The sequence below is a fragment of the Leptinotarsa decemlineata genome, unplaced genomic scaffold (genome assembly GCF_025532065.1).
Source record: "Leptinotarsa decemlineata unplaced genomic scaffold, Ldec_3_MD MMD2_tig00003736_RagTag_RagTag, whole genome shotgun sequence".
Taxonomy (NCBI): domain Eukaryota; kingdom Metazoa; phylum Arthropoda; class Insecta; order Coleoptera; family Chrysomelidae; genus Leptinotarsa; species Leptinotarsa decemlineata.
In genome coordinates, this window is record NW_027412593.1 from 2,352,558 (window position 1) to 2,370,247 (window position 17,690).

The 17,690-nt window shown below is 33.1% G+C and overlaps 1 protein-coding gene and 1 long non-coding RNA gene across 4 annotated transcripts in view; one reads left to right on the forward strand and one right to left on the reverse strand.

Annotated features, from left to right (window-relative positions):
* LOC111512000 (neuroparsin-A) overlaps positions 1 to 17,690 on the forward strand; it is a 110,529-nt gene that overhangs the window by 58,044 nt on the left and 34,795 nt on the right. The window contains exon 1 of one of the 3 annotated variants that reach the window (XM_074178263.1): positions 2,246 to 2,510. The exons of 1 other annotated variant lie outside the window; for it this stretch is intronic. In XM_074178263.1, coding sequence (XP_074034364.1) covers positions 2,451 to 2,510 — 60 coding nt within the window. In that variant the 5' untranslated portion in view covers positions 2,246 to 2,450. Of the gene's footprint in view, positions 1 to 2,245; positions 2,511 to 17,690 lie in introns of those variants that run through there. One more of the 3 variants, XM_074178262.1, reaches the window with a different exon arrangement.
* Positions 1,899 to 4,795, reverse strand: LOC141483557 (uncharacterized). The gene is made up of 3 exons (XR_012466153.1): positions 4,057 to 4,795; positions 3,682 to 3,881; positions 1,899 to 2,213 (listed from the first exon to the last, which is right to left on the reverse strand). It is a non-coding gene; the product is annotated as an uncharacterized lncRNA (long non-coding RNA).

Below are 17,690 nucleotides of genomic sequence, written 5' to 3' on the forward strand. Positions count from 1 at the left end.
CGACCCCCATGCCATTGAAAAAAATAGGGGAAGTAGTTGCTGACCGCAGGGGGGTGAAGTTTTGGATATAATTTGTATATCAGAATAAGTCCCACTGAAAATAAGAATTACCCTGCACGCATCGATGATGCGGTTTCTTAAGTCATCTACATCGCGAACAGGAGTACGATAAACCAAATGCTGTAAATGGCCCCAAATAGAAAAATCGAGAGGATTGAGATCCGGGGATCTAGCGGGCCAGTTCTGCGGTCCTCCTCGACTTATCCATTGATTTGCATATGTTTCAGTTAAATTCTGACGTGCTACTTGACTAAAATGGGCGGGAACCCCATCATGCATAAAAAACATATTCCTTCTGACGCCCAAAGGAACTTCCTCCAGCAGTTCTCACTTCTCTTAAAAATTGAATGTATGCCTCACCATTTATTCGAGGAGGTAGAAAATGAGGCCTTAAATCATCCCCAATAACTCCGAGCCACACGTTAAGACAAAACTATTCTTGATGGTTAGTTTCGACAATAGCGTGAGGGTTTTCATCAGCCCATATGTGGAAATTATGAAAATTAATAATCTTATCCCGAGAAAAACTACATTAGTTTGTGAATTCTATCGTCTTCAGAAAGTCACAATTTCTTCTGATCATTTCGGTTCGAAAAGTCTCGCGGTAACAGTGCCTGTACTCGTTGCAGATTTTTAGGGTATAAGAGTTGTTCCTTTAAAATTCGAAATACCGTCATATGATCAACATTTAGCTGGAAAGCAATCTTTCGAGTACTGGTAGTAGGTTGTTCTTCAATCAAATGAAGTACTACTTCCTCAAGCTGTGGTGTTCGTACTTCTCGATGGCGACCACAATCCTGCGTTCTTTTGTCGAATGAACCATATTCTCGTAATCGTTGATGAAGTCGAGCGAATATTCTATGTGAAGGATGCTGCCATTGAGGATACATTTCAGCATATCTTCTAGAAGCTTCTAACCCATTCCCCTGCGACAGACCGTAAACGTAATGCATATCAGCCATTTACTCATTTGTGTATGCCATTTTAACAAGTGAATTATTAAAGTAACAAATTAAGAACAGAACAACAACACACAATTAGTATCAATTCAATTTCGAAAATTCACACACTGACGCGTCCTACCAATTTAATTGTCACTATCGCTAATAGCGACCTACTAGATAGATTAGTTTCGTATTTTCGCATTTATGACGATGTATCTCTGTAATTGTTCGTAAATAATTTTTTGCTGCGAACTGGTTTATTTTGGGAAAAAAACCCAAGAGACATTTTTTGTTAAGAATGATACAGGCTATCGGAAATACATTTTTAAATGGAAAACAAATGATGGGACAAAAAGTTACATTGGAAATAAACTTAGTGGGTTGTGTTTTCCACCCCTTACAACCATGGGGTAAACCAAATAAATGTCTGGCTAAGTGTCTTTTTGATAGTACAAAACGTCAGGTTAATTTCAATATTGTAACTTATTTGGTGCTTGTGAAAGCACTAAATAAGTTACAATATTGTACCCCCTATAAGGAGCTGTATCTTAACAAGCGATGCTCCAATGAAATTTATTTATATGAAAGATCCTATCTTTTTTCGATGAGGAATCACCTCCTTAAATATTTTACCCTTATTCAGTTACACCCTGTATACAATCCACCCACGTACCTATCAAAAGGCCGAATTCAATTTCTGATCCTGTCACGAATGACTCAATCAGAAGTTACTCTTCCATTCAACTTCGAAAAAAATAAATTAATAGAAAATATTGTACATGCACAACATACGTCAATCCTAGATATATGTCATTGGCAAATGCACCAGAATCAATTATGTTAGTACTGACGACAATAAAAAAATAATGGGAATCAAACTGTATGAAATGCTCATTCACATCAAAATTATTTTATTGACAGAGGAGGTGAATAATTTGTGTTCTGAAAACAAGAATATTTTTCTCCGTGTATAATAATCAACCCCTCATGCGATATACCTACGTTGCTTTGGGAAGCTTAATTTATAATTCTATTTCTGGCCGTATCATGCGACGAAATATGTAATTCGATTATTAGCAGCTGTTTATCGAGTTATGATTCTTGAAAATATTGAACGACCCCCTTCCTATTTTTTGTAAGCAGACTCGTGGTGGTAAGCGCTTCGATCAAAGTTCGTTCGAGCTGCGATCAGCTGGTCGTCGGGTGAAACTGAAACCAAACGAAAAGAATAGTCTGACCACTGACCACATAGTAAGAGATAAGAAAACAGGCCAAAGAAATGACATACCTCCAAACTAGAGACTCCAGTCGTTCTTTGACTCACGTAGATCGTAGTCTAGCGGTCGGACTTGTCGCTTTGTGTCTAGTTCAACATGCGTTATAGGGGCACCAAGTCATAATGTTTTTTTGATTAGTTTCTTAGATGATTTATGGAATATTGTGATTATGCGAGTTCTTTTATCGACGGATCATTATTTGTTTTGCTGGAAAAGCAAACACTTCAAGGTATTTATGCTTTCCACATATTCTTTGACTGGGTTTTTCATGATAGTTTTGAACTGAGAGAAGAATTTTTATTCTGGATATCAAATATGAAACAACGATTTGATGACAATAAATCAACGATGTTTTTCAGTCATAATTCGATTCAAAAAGAATAATTTTTATTTCAAAATTATTTTTTATTCAATTATCCTTTTGGTGAGTTGGTAACCCTTGAATTTGAAAGGGTTGATGTTCTTAGGGTTTTCTAATTTAGTAGATGAAAGCGACAACAGTATTACAGTGCAAATTCGTGAAAAACAGTTAAATATGAATATTGTATTCGTATTCAATTTTTAAGGTTATTGAAATTGACGTTTTTGAATTTACTTATTTGTTTAAATTGACAGCGGTTTTGAATAATCTTGTTAGTAAAGCATAAATCATCTTTTTTTCTCTCAACTAACTCTTCTATATCATCTTCAAAATACTAGCAAAAATAATAAAACGCATTTGCTGATGATGAAGTTCAATATCAAGAGGAATATGGAGTGAGAAACAACGAACAATAGAATTATATGAAAATTGAAATATAGTTGGATGATGTCATTTAGCATGTGAATTCCTTCAAGATATAGGTACTTTGATCATGTTGATTGTGCGTCAAGTATTCAAGTATCATATTCATGAAGAGTGATCAAATTCAGCCCGTATATGTCATCTATCTTTTTAAAATTTTCAAAGTATTTTTTTGTTAAAATTATTAACAGGTACGGCTTTTGTATCTTATTATTAAAGCTTAGAATTTTACGAAACTTCCTATTGATTTTTGTTGTTCGGGTTTTCAATTCAGAATCGAAAATTCAACTATATCATTTCTGGAATGATTATTTTTTTTATGTTAGTAGTACAACAAAAAAAGGAATAGCTCGTTTTTAGATTGATTCGTTTATGACAATCTAGAGTTCATCCCTAACTTAATGAGTTGCTCACATTTTCAAGAGCTTCATTTTCCACATTTTTCAACTTGATAAGATTGGACTAATGGAATATTCATGGAATTTGCATTGATGTTATGGCATAAGGAATAATTCCACAAAAATGTACCAAAAAAATGAAGCCAATCCAGACAAAAATCATCAATAAAATATAGACAAAAAACATATTTCGGAAACTGAAAAATTGGATAACTTACATGGAGTATGTTGCAAAACACCTTACATTGGATTGGCCCACCGTACAATGAATTCAACAGTTGAAAAATTGAGGGCAATATTATTCAGATTTGAACAGTTTGAGTTGATATTAGATATTCTTCATAGCTATTGATCACCTAGTAAAATTCCACATCTACTCTATGGACTCGCTTGACAGGAAAGAGCGTGCAAAAATGGTCTGAAAAAATGAAAAGTTTTTATAAAATCGATGCATGAAAAGTTGTTTAGCTTCTTCAGCGATATATCTCTGCTGATACGGACAGAAACAAAATAAGTAGTATTGATCGTGGTTATGGTGCTAGATAAAAATCAGCAAAACAAACGCCAACTTCGAAACTATCGCTTCAAATTACTTGAAGCTCATGGAGGGCGACTCCCACAGAATCTAAGGATTTTTGGCAAAACCCTTGAAAACTGTTCATTATATTTATTGTTCATGTCTTGGTAACTTTAATCCTATAGGTAGTATTTTATTGATTCTCGTCATAAAAAGTCGCCTTCCTTCCAGTTTTTTTAACAATCAGCAGAAAAAGTCCAAGGCTAATAATTAGTAACTTTATTCTTCTCGAGGTCGAACATATTTTGATTGCCTTGAGACGTAACATTTATATCGAAGTTTCTCGATTTTTCTCTGATAGTTGTCTCAGAGATTGTTTCGAATCTAAACTCGGTGCAAACTCACAAAAGTGTTTTTTAGAGCTGCTTCGTTATTTAGTAAGATATATATTTTTCTCTTTGACTCTTTTCAAGTATTTCTGGATCCAAAATGTTTTTCATTAATCAAAATGTTGTATTCATCAGTTACTTATCGTATTCAATAACTTCTTCCATCAATAAAAGACCTGAAAGATTATACAATACTTATCTCAATGTTTCGAAGGCTGAAATCTGTCCAGTCTTCAGAATCGGGCAGAATGTAAGTTCATAAGTAGTTCGCTTCGCTGATTTTTTTTATTTCTCAACTTCCTCGACAGATGTCAATGGAAAGAATATTTTCGGCTTTGTACTTCTCCATCCCAAAAATTAATCTCTCCTTCAAAATACCCAATACAATTTATGTCAAAGTAGTTCTGAAATGTGAAATATGTCAATTTTGTTGATTTTTGAAACATACGATGTGGCCAAGTATCGCCCATTTTTAAGGAGCTATTCGAAATATACTTTTATCCAGATCAAATCATTTTCGTATTGTTCCATTCAACTCGATGTTCACCGTCTGATTTCAAAATATGTTCTGACAATTTTGATTCTTCATATTTGGAGGCTGACCGTAAATTAAATTATCTGAAAAAACAGTTTGTTCAGGCTAGTCTCGAATTACCTACTCTGTAGGTTGATGGACTGACACCTATCAGAAAACAACTACTCCCCTGGCCAATACTACGAAGGGCGTTGGATTATATCCGACGAGTATCAGTGCAAGATTCTTCACTGATGCTATTACTGCATATGATGTTGGCAATATAACCGCCGCAATCGATTTTCAAATATTGGAACCCACTTGCAGACCGGTTTTGATGTATATCAAGTTGATGAGACACTTTTCGAAATTTGCAAAACGAATGATTTTACAATTTGCCGCTATTTATTCGCTAATTAGTTGCGGAAGAAAATATGTTTTCGCTCCATTTTTTATAAAAATACATGTTGTCTCGCTAACTTGATATCAAGTTAGCGATAGCACTTTTTGATTATAAAATGTTCCAGAACTTTGACTAGACCATTGGTTTAGTATATTTATTCGCTAATTAGTTGCGGAGAAAAATATTTTTTCGAATACATGGTGTTGTGTATTACATATATTTATATATTGGGACACCCGTGATATCATTAGTGTAAATTATTATCCAGTTGTCAAATAGATGTCAATTAAAAAAAATCACAAAGAGAAGTCACATATTCATTATAAAGTGGTATTAATACATACATCAAATCAAATACTACTCATTCACAACAGTTTTGGCGACGAGGTGAATTAGAAAGATTATAAAAATCAAAAATAATCGAAAATAAAAACATTCAAAATGGACGCCCAACAGTTCAAAGAATTTATGGAATTTCAAACTGCCATGATATCTACTCTCTTTTCTCAATTACAAAGTTCACAGAGTCAGACAAACCGTGAATCATCAAGCAAGGGAGAAATTGTGATGAATACAGCACTTTTAGCTAACTTCGAAAATTTTAACAGCAAGGAAGAATCGTTTTCAAATTACAAAAGCAGGTTCCAGAATTACCTTCAAATGAAGCAGATCAATACAAATAAGCCTTATTGTGCTCAATTACTACTAAATTCTATTGGAGCTCAAAATTTCAACATGATTACAGCTTTGGCTGCTCCTAAAACTCCTGATCAGTTGACATATGATGAATTGATAAAGTTATTGGAAGAACATCTTGCACCAAAGAAGAACGTTTTAGTTGCTCAACATCACTTTTTGTCAATCTATCAAAATGAACAACAATCAATTCCAGAATTTGTAAGTACACTTAAGAGTAATATAAGTGACTGTGAATTCACATACGAGTGCAAGAAATCAGTTGCAGAAATCTTCCTGACAGCTCAATTCATTCGTGGCTTATACGATAATAGCATTCGTGAACAATTACTTCAGTCTGATAGTAAAACTTTCAAAGACATTTTTACGAGAGCATTTGCGCTCGAATCTTCGAAAATTGATGCTCGCAAAATTGCCCAGAAAACAATTTCAACGTCATCTTCAACAGTTGATATCAATAAAGTCAACTGTTCACACCAACATGTTCATAAAATGCACAGAAATCATTCACGTTCATATATCCCTTCAAGAAATAGAAAATCGAGGTACAATAGGCCACTCAGTTGCAAATATAACCTTGAATCACTAGGACTGCAGAATGTTTGTCTTTGGTGTGGGAAATCCAATCATATCACAAAAGATTGTCACACTGAACAAACCTCGCTTAAATTTACCTTATGCAACAGGACTGGTCACGTTTCTAAGGTCTGCATTACTTCATTAGTTGCAAATAAGACAAAATCTGAATCGGCTAATCAAATTCAAAACGACTATTCATATGAAATCGCACGACAATATGGTGTACAACATATTGTTGATATTCATCAAAATCATAATAGTTCTGACACTGATATGAATCGTTATTACGCCCACGTCAAGATAGAAGGAAAACCAATCAAATTCGAAGTAGATTCGGGATCAGCTTATACGTTTCTTCAACGTCAACAATTACAAGATTTGAATCTGAATATTCCTCTTGAACCAGCAACCATCGGATTCCGCTCATATACTCAAGATGTTTTCATACCCGATGTGAAGATTGTAGTTAACGTTTCTTATGGTAACATCAAAATAAAAGAAGATGTTTATATTGTGCCAGATAATTACGCTGCTATTCTTGGTAGAGTTTGGATCCGACGCCTCAAGATAGATTTGAATCAACTAAGTCAACAAAACACTTCAGTACCCTTTGAAAGATTCAACCTGTGGAGTGTAGAGGAATTAAGCGCCAAATATCCAAATGTTTTCGAAGAGAAAATTGGATGTGTTCCAGGTTTCAATGTTGTTCTCAAGTTACGTGAAGGGGTACAGCCATGTTTTCATCGTGAACGTGAAATTCCCTACGCACTCAGCACATTGGTTGAAAAAGAGTTGGATGCTTTGAAACCCGTTCATCATGAAAAATCAGCACCATCAAATAAAAAGGCACGACAATTCAGCGTGGGAGAGAGAGTTCAAACAAGGTATTACACAAATAATAAACAATTATGGAAGACAGGAGAAATTATCAAGAAATTTGGGCTTCTTCACTATCAAGTGAAACTCGATGATGGATATATTTTGAAGAGACATATTGATCAGATAAGATCGACCAACTTGTCCAAAAGTAAATCCGACTTTTTCGCACCTGAAGTAGAAGTTACTTATGAAGATCAATCAAAACAACCTAATATAACTGATTGGTTGACGATTCCAGTGCAGGATGAACAAGCCAATAAACCCGATAATATTCAAAATGAGGTGTTTGAACCAGATCAAATTGAAGTACCTGATGATCAAATACCTCATCCACCAACCAACATAACAGAGTTGAGAAGATTAGGCCGCCCTGTTAAACTTCAATCGCGCTTCAACGATTACATAGTTGAAAAAAAAATAATTCAATAAGCGTGGGAGATTGTTGTGTATTACATATATTTATATATTGGGACACCCGTGATATCATTAGTGTAAATTATTCTCCAGTTGTCAAATAGATGTCAATTAAAAAAGATCACAAAGAGAAGTCACATATTCATTATAAAGTGGTATTAATACATACATCAAATCAAATACTACTCATTCACAACACATGGTGTCTCGCTAACTTAACGTCAAGTAGGCGATAGGAATTTTTTATTATTAAGTTTTCCAGAACTTTGACTATAACATTGGTTTGATATATTTATTTGCTAATTAGTTGCGGAGGAAAATATTTGATTTATCTTTTGTTTTAGAAAATTCATAGTCTCGCTAACTTTTTATTATTGAATTCAACCATCATATTTCCTTTTCCTTATTTTGAACACACATTTGAGTTTTCTGCAATTTTGACATTAGTCTTATTGTCGGTCAGATTAGGATACCACAAACTCTCATTCCGTAACAAACCAACAACCAGAGCTCTATACAAAATCTACCTTGAGGCAGGACACGAAATCTAAAAACTCTCGAAATATCACCACGGGTGAGGGAGGATGTAGCGAGATAATCACGTGTATTTATAAATAAAAGTTATTGACAAATTGACTTATGACCTATACCTTATACTGCCTTAGCCACTTATTACTTTTGAAGAAAGTCTCGATACTTCGTGGTCTGAGGACAATGTACTTGTCACTTGCCATATATGTACTATTGTAGGTAAAATGGTCAAATAAAATACTCTACTCTATTCTACAATATTGAATATATTCTTTATTTTATGCACTTGAAGATATTTTGAATATATTTATCGAAAAAATACATGTGATTTTGACTAGAGGAAGGGTAGTTCATTACATCACCAAGCATCACCAGAGGGGGAGGAAGGGGGTAAAAAGTTATTAAAAATATCACTTGCCGAAGTGACGAAACAGCTCTCTAATATATTGCTAGATCTATTAAAATTGATCGGTTAATATTTGGGATCATGGTAGATAAAGAATTGATTTTTGTGTATGTTAAATCAGGCCGATTTAATATTTCGTAGCAGAACCTTCGAAAAACAAATCAATTACTTAATGAATCAATTTAAAGCCGAATTCAGGAGGGTTTCGAGAACACCCCAATTTTTTTTGTTAGTAGTCATATAATGAAGTTTCAAATGTTTCAATGTGTTGATGAAGGAGCCTAAAATGAGCCTAGAATTACTGCATATTCAAAATTTCCAAAAAGTGAAGGATTTAGATTTGGTTCTGCTAGCTTAACGGTTAAGCCAAAAGAATCCAACATATTTTCAAAAAGTAGAACACCTGCATAATCGGCGATAAGGGAGAAGGTATGCCTTAAATGAGCCTGAAATTATGATGGAATCCGATTTGAAAAAATGTTTTTGAAAAGGGTGGGTTTTACTAGCTTAACGTCAAGCTAGCAGAACCCATGATATCTACGTTAAACGAAGAGCGAAAAATTCGGCAATAGAATACAAAATTAGCCTATATGTTGATGAAGGAGCCTAAAATGAGCCTAGAATTATTGCATATTCAAAATTTCCAAAAAGTGAAGGATTTAGATTTGGTTCTGCTAGCTTAACGGTTAAGCCAGCAGAATCCAACATATTTTCAAAAAGTAGAACACCTGCATAATCGGCGATAAGGGAGAAGGTATGCCTCAAATGAGCCTGAAATTATGATGGAATCCGATTTGACAAAATGTTTTTGAAAAGGGTGGGTTTTACTAGCTTAACGTCAAGCTAGCAGAACCCATGATATCTACGTTAAACGTAGAGCGAAAAATTCGGCAATAGAATACAAAATTAGCCTAAAATCAGCCTTAAATTATGGCCTGAAAATAAATGTTAAATTCCAAAGTGGTTCTGCTAGCTTAACAGGGGTGACAAATTAACAAGACACCATGTATTTGTTTAAACGACGGGAAATTATAATATTTTCCTTCGCAAGTAATTCGCTAATAACTAGAACATGCTAATGGGGTAGTCAAAGATCTGCAAAACTCGATAATAAAAAATCAGTGAGATTCAATTTCAATAAAATTTTCGTGGATGACAACTTTATCTGGAGAATTCTATGTAAACTGTGTAGTTGATCAAAGCTCATATATCAGACTTTTTGTAGGTCAGAAAATGAACCCACACTCTTGTTTTCATTATTTCGTAACTCTCTCAAAACTTTCATGGATGTCACTTTTTTTCATTAACATATATTATATTACTTACTAAACAAATTCCGTAAGTCAAATTACTTTGTCGGGCAAAAAACAAACCTCCATCCCTGTTTTCATTCATTTGCAAAAAACATTTGTGAATTCATTTTTTATTCTATTCACGAATGTTTGGAAGAAGGTATCAATTTTTGTTGAGAATGGATGAAAACGGGGATGATTTAATGCCTGACAAAATGAATTTTACATGTGTAACTTGTTTATAATATGTAATATAATAAATAAATGTTGATGAGAAACAATTTACATCCACGAATGTTTTGAGAGTGATGGATTAATAAAAACATGGGTGAAGGTTGATTTTCTGCCCTACAAAAGGTCTGACATATAAAGTCCAACATCTGACGACAAATTTCAGTAATTGTAGGTAAATTTCAGGTAATTGTAGTTTTCCAAACAAAGAGTAAGTCAAATATTTCCTTCCGCAACTAATTAGCGAATAAATATACCAAACCAATGTTCTAGTCAAAGTTCTGGAAAACTTTATAATAAAGAAGTGGTATCGCTAACTTGATATCAAGTTAGCTACACCATGTAGCTACACCAAAAGACACCATGTATTTTTTAAATAAAAAGGACGAAAAAATATTTTTCTCCACAACTAATTAGCGAATAAATATACTAAACCAACGGTCTAGTCAAAGTTTTGAAAAACTTAATAATAAAAAAGTCGTATCGCTAACTTGATATCAAGTTAGCGAGACACCATGTATTTTTTAAATAAAAGGGGCGAAAAAATATTTTTTTCCGCAACTAATTAGCGAATAAATATACTAAACCAATGGTCTAGTCAAAGTTTTGAAAAACTTAATAATAAAAAAGTCGTATCGCTAACTTGATATCAAGTTAGCGAGACACCATGTATTTTTTTAATAAAAGGGGCGAAAAAATATTTTTTTCCGCAACTAATTAGCGAATAAATATACTAAACCAATGGTCTAGTCAAAGTTCTGGAAAACTTAGTAATAAAATAGTCGTATCGCTAACTTGATATCAAGTTAGCGAGACAACATGTATTTTTTTAAAAATAGGGGCTAAAAAATATTTTCTTCCGCAACTAATTAGCGAATAAATAGCGGCAAATTATGAAATCGTTCGTTTTGAAAATTTCAAAAAGTGTCTCGTCAACTTGATATACGTCCGGTTTTGGGCTGTTTGGCCATTTGTCAGTGCAAGTTGTCCATGATGAAGTCGATGATTTTCTATGAAATTGAAAATCGAATTCCTTTCAAAGTATCATTCCTGGAACTAAGCTGAAGCGAACAACAAACAACATATTTGTCATCGCCCCATTTGCCTGTGAAAGAGGTAACCTTGTATAAGGAATTGGGTAAATTTCGGACATTCGGTTGGTAACCTCTTTCGCAGGCAGATTTCGGATATGCAGTTGGTTGGCTCTTTCACAGGCAGATGACATGTTGTTTATTGTTCGCTTCATCCTAGTCCAAAGAATGATACTCTGAAGGAATTCGATTTTCAATTATAGGATATCATCAACTTTATGTTGATGATAGACACTTCCTTGCACTGAAGAATGCCGATAGTTGTTGAGTTGATGATTATTGAATTCCTGATGCTGTTTGTAGGGTAATTTGGTTCGTAATTGACTCTTCATTTTCTATTGAATTCATCGTTGAATCCATCAACAAATCTGGAAAAACGTTCTTTCAGAACATTCGATAATGAAGGTTTTTTTTTTATTTTCAGTTCAATAGCAAATCGTTTTTGCTCTATTATAAAGACAATTCATTTTACCTTTCTTAACACTTAACGCATGATGATTTGATGGGTAGTGGAAGTATCAATTAGTATGTGTTTTCTTTCGATAAACATTTGTATTCATTTGATCTGACGACCTCTCCAACATTACGTCATCGAAAGGAAGTTGATCATTTGTTCAATCTATATTGTGAACTTTATTGTTCAGATTCTCTCCGTTGATATAATATAACAAAGCATTCAAATCATCATGGTTTTTATTTCAAATAGAAAACACATCGGATCTCAACCAAACTTTGGAACCGTTCTCCTTAAACAATGACTTTTGTTCACTCATTTTCTATTCAACAAAACCTCTGTGTCACAAAATTGAAAATATCATGTGGAATCGAATAACGTTGATATTTTTATGGTCTTTAAAAAAAAATATCGATTTCTAAGAGACATGTCATTATAAGCAATAAACTATAGATACTTGTTTCATATTCTAAGATATTTTGGTGCTCTTACTGCAAGAAAGACTTTCATTTTAATACACTCACCGACTCAAACTCAAAAATGAAAAATATGATAGGTACTCATGGAATAATCAATTATGTCAGTAGTATTTTTGCAAATTCGTCGAATCCTCAATCACTTTTTGTTATTCACCTTCTGTATGAAACATTTTTGAAATATTCAATACTTATTTTCATGTCTGAAAGTAGTTGACGATGTTTCATGGGGAATTTCATTAGTTCGGGCTTCCATTATCAAATATGGAACGTACAATGAAATTACAATAACATAAAAATGAGTCAAAAATCAAAAATTGAACAATTGAAAACTAATCGACATCAACTACTGAAAATAAAAGCATCAAGAATCTAGTGGATCGTGCTTTCGAACTCTGTAATAAGAAGGAAGCAAGATCTCGAGAAGGAACTAAGCATCATCAAAAAAGATCTTCAACGGAATGGTATCTCCAGAGAGATGGTGGAACAGACTGGCTAGAAGACAGCACGAGTCTCGCAAGGAAGAGAAGCCATCACAACCAGTGCTTGCACTTCCCTACATCAGAGGATTATCGGAAAGTAAGAAAAGAATTGGGTCAAACATCAGAACCTGCTTCAGATCTAAAAACACTATCAGTAGCAGCCTCAGAAAAACCAGACCACCAAATGCGGACTGCGTTTCCAAGAATTGAATTCACCGAGTATACTGTTGGTGAGGCAAATCGCTAAAACTAAGAGGCTATTGAAAGTCTGCATTGCCGGGTGAAGAGAAACCAGCAAATCGGAAGGAGCAGAGCATGTTTGGGCTCATCAACATAACATCAAATGGTCCCAAGCTGAGATAATCCACAGGGAGGAACACTGGTTCAAGAGGATGTTCAAAGAAGCTGCATATATCTTCAATGACGCTTTCAGCCAAGCGAACGTAGAGATACGCAACATATGGAAACCTTCAATCAAGCGAAAAACGGTAAATTATTGTTGAACAGGTTGAGGGGAGAGAGGAGAGGGGATAGGTGAAAGCGTTTGAATGATATACAATCTTCCCGAAGAATAGTCCAATCATCAACCACCCGACGACGATTGTGGATACTAACAATCGAAACGTCGTGAAGTAACTTCGTTTGAATTCTTTTTTAAATTATTTCATTTTAAATTTTTTGCTCATTTTTATTTTAGTGTAATTTCATTTCACTTTTCATTGGTGTATATAACTGTTATTTTTAGCTATTCAGTTTAATTATGTTTTAATCTTATTTGTTCCTTCAGAGAATTCAAATCATATGTCATATTGGACAATGGAAGTCCGAACTAGTAAAATTCACTTATTTTCTACGATATTTTCAACGTCTGTTTTAGTCAAATTGTCATTCCTGGTAACTAATTTGAATCCAGTGATATAGTCCAAAAACAATAATGATTCTTGTGAAAATTATAATCTCCTCCGTATTTCATTTCATATTTTTCTTGCCATTCATGTTGAAAATTGGGACATATCATTTCGCGCGCTATTTTTACTGCTCTAGTTCATTCAACCTGAGAACTGGAGTCCCAATTAAAATGAATAACCCAAAGTTGTTTTTGAACTGTTAAACTGCAGTGACCCATCGGAAGAATGTGTGTCGGATTTTTAATTGGAGACTGTGGTAAGTTAGTCTCGAAATTCTGCATTATTACTTCAGTAGAAAGGGACAAGTAATATCCCATGTTGTAGTGATATAGTTGATCAGTTGTTTTTAATGTCAGTTTAAAGTACTAACGCACTGGTCAACTAACCACTAAAAAAGCTTTACAGTTCCACAACGTGAGCTTTTATTGCGGTTACGAATACACAGGTACTACAACCTAATTTTAGTTTAGTTTTTGAACCGCAGAAGACATCGGCGTGAAAAAAATTAAAATTGAAATGGAAAGTTTCGTACAGGTAAACAGAAGTTTACCGTTCCAGGTCACCCGAAAAATTACTACATGAATTTCATTCAATTTTCGTAAAAGATTTCTTCATAAACAGCAATTACCTTCTCCTAAAATTTCTTTTCATATTCACAACTTATTTCGACTGAATAGATTTAATGAATCGAAGAGGTTTTGTATTAACGTGTATAATATATTAAAATTCTTGCAAAGCGCTTTCGACTTTTGTCATCATCAGTGCTCTCCTGAAAGTAAGTGATCTAGTTGAAAAGGGAATTTAGTGAAATTGAAGTTGTAAAATTTTTTTAAGGTTAAGAAATTTGGAAAAATTGTTTGAGATTACTTACTTGTCAGGAAACAGGAAGTATCAAGATAAGTGAATTGTACATTGTAATATTTAAATTATATAAAACAAAATAGGCTTATAGCCAAGAAAATACATTTTTGGATTCAGGCCATGTGGTTCAGTCAAAGTATCTTATGAAGAAGGACAACTTGAGACAGAATGTGTCAAGTGTCATGTTAAAATAATGGTACCAACTTGAGGAGTGGTCCATTATGGGTTTGATTGAATATGTAGAGGAAAAATATTGAATAAATTATATTAATAAACTGTGATTAATTATTAATTCATAATCCTCTTATGAAGGGGAAGGAAATCTCTGTTTAAGTTTACTTGAGTATTCAAACAATGATCATTGTTAGAAAGTTCTTTAGAAATCTCCAACTCTTCAAACAAGTCAAGTCTAAGGAAATTTTTATTATCTATTTTATGTAATATTTTGGAATTTCTATTGGGACTAAAGTTGTGGTTGTGAAATTTTATGTGGTGGCCAAAAGCAGATTTATCAGGTTTTTTATATGTTCATTAATAAGAGTGAAAAGAGGTCTACAGGTTCTACCAATGTAAGATGCCGAACAATCAGAACAGTTGAGCTTGTAGACTCCGCTACAGTTTAAATTGTTGATTTTGTCTTTAGAATTTACTAAAAAGTTACTTAAGTTGTTTTGAGATTTAAAGGAAATTTTTGTACCAGGTATGGTATTTTCTATAAATTTGGAAATAGCAGTACACATATTTTGATCAAAATAAGGTAAGGAAAAATATCTCACAGAAGGTGTATTAACTAAGGTGGTGGAGTTAAAGGCCAATCTTCTATCTGATCTGAGTTTAAATTTATCAATCAAATAGATTTGATTTGAAATTATAGTGAAATAAAACTCGTAATTATTTTTGAGGTATGAAATGTATTTTTTTACAGAGGCACGCCAATACTTTGTTTATTTATATCTTTTTTGGGTGTTTGCATAATAACAATAATAATAAAATAAGTGAAAATTGTTTTTATGTTGAACGGTTCTAATTTGTGATATTGATGAGTTATTTATTTTGTGGAAATTCATCTTCATTTAAATGATATATAAAAATAATTTCCACTTACCTAATGTAGTAATGTTAATACGACCAAGGTTGATAATGGTGTAAAAACGGAAACCTTGGTCGTTTACTACTATTCTACTATTCAAGCCCTGTCATTTGATACCCATATTGAGGTAGTTGTGAAATAATATGTATTCCGCCATTTTGTAACTGCGGCCATCTTGAATTTAAGTGTACTACTATTCTACTAGTCAAGCCCTATCAATTAATACCCATATTTAGGTCCTTGTGATAGAATATGTAATCCGCCATTATGTAGCTACGGCCATCCTCGATTGATAATTATACATAATTTATTAAATTATATTGTCATTACAACAAAATGTGTGTACAAAATATCAGATCAATCTGTGAACAGGAAAGGGGTCAAACTTCCATTACTAAATTTGACCCAATCAGGGCAAGCTGAATAAAATCATTCAAAAATTGAAATAACCATAAAAGCTAGCTTAGTCAAACGAAAAATTCTACACAGCTTACGTGTACATTTTTTAAAAATCAGTTTTTTGCTCTCCGACAAAGATACGAAGTGAAATAAAATTGAAACAAAATAATGAGCGCATGTGAAATTTGAAAAGCTCTTGTTTTCATGAGAATAAAAATGGATCAGTTCACAACTTTTGAGGATATTTCAAAATGGCTTTCAAAATTTCTTAAACTTCAGCTAACTTCATTTTTCATAGTGGTTCTAGAAAAAAATACATAGAATAAAATCTGTTAATCTCAAATCAGTGCTTTGAAAGCCTATGATATAAGTATCCGCTACCCATTATAACGATATGAATTCATACTATTCACACACACACTTTCATTTGAAAATAATATGTAGACCTATTGAACTGTTGCCTAGAGGCATACATGTTTTCTTGATTTCCTTGATTTCTTTTCAAATGTAGTTTTCCCAAGGATAACAAATTTGATGATACTTTTACTGTCAAATTTGGATTTGATCTATACAAATTTTATTTTCAAAAATATATCACAGTAGCTTTTTCGTGGTGAATGGTGAATGACACCCCACATAATCATTAGTTAGGTTAGGTACTTTTTTTATCATGATTACTTAAAGCATCTATACTCCACCCCCAAATTATGATTACCTAGAGCATATATCATTCTATATCAATAATAAAATGTCGGTTTTCAAGACAAGTTCTATTTAAATCCAATTGGTGATTCAGTGAAATGTTTGAATTTTCAAGTTCATTTATTTCCCTTGCTTCCAAATAATTGAGCTTCAAAACTTTATTTTCTATGTGTAAAATTTAAAAATATCCGTTAAAGATATGATTTTGATTTGAATATGTTGAACTTGTTTTCTCATTTACATAGCTCATAATGTTCTTGGATGCAATTCCTGAATGTTCTGCCAGTTTGACCAATATATATAAGTTCCACCATTTCCACATAAAATTACTATGGATCTTCTTCATCGGCCGATTCAATCGGAGAAGGAATCTAAAACCTATAATTGATATAACTTTTCATTGTGCTTGTCTTGGAATTCTTATTTCATCCTCATCAAATTTACATAAGATGACATTAACTTATAGCACAACCCTAATAAATGTTGGGTTTACCCTTGTAAACAAGTTTTGAATTTTTAAAGGTGTACGTCGTTCGTATTGGAGCTATAGTTGGTTAACAAATAATTCTGTTTCAAACAATATTTTTCAGTATCAACTAGATGTGACATGATTAGTAGCAGACAATCATACAAATATGTATAGATACTTTGAAAGGGTTATATTTTTAGGATTGAATAATTTTTTGGGAGAGAAAGTGTTTGGCTTTCTACTACTCCATCTTGATACAAAAAAATATGGAAATCTTCCAAAGAAAGGAAAGAAGGAATAAATTTTAAAAGAAGTAACTCTATACATAGATGTGTAGATCATACAAAGAAGTAACTTTCAGACACAAACTGGAAGAAAAAACCCTTCTGAAACAGCTACTTTCATATAAACATTGAATTACATGAAAGAAAAATTCTTTCGAAA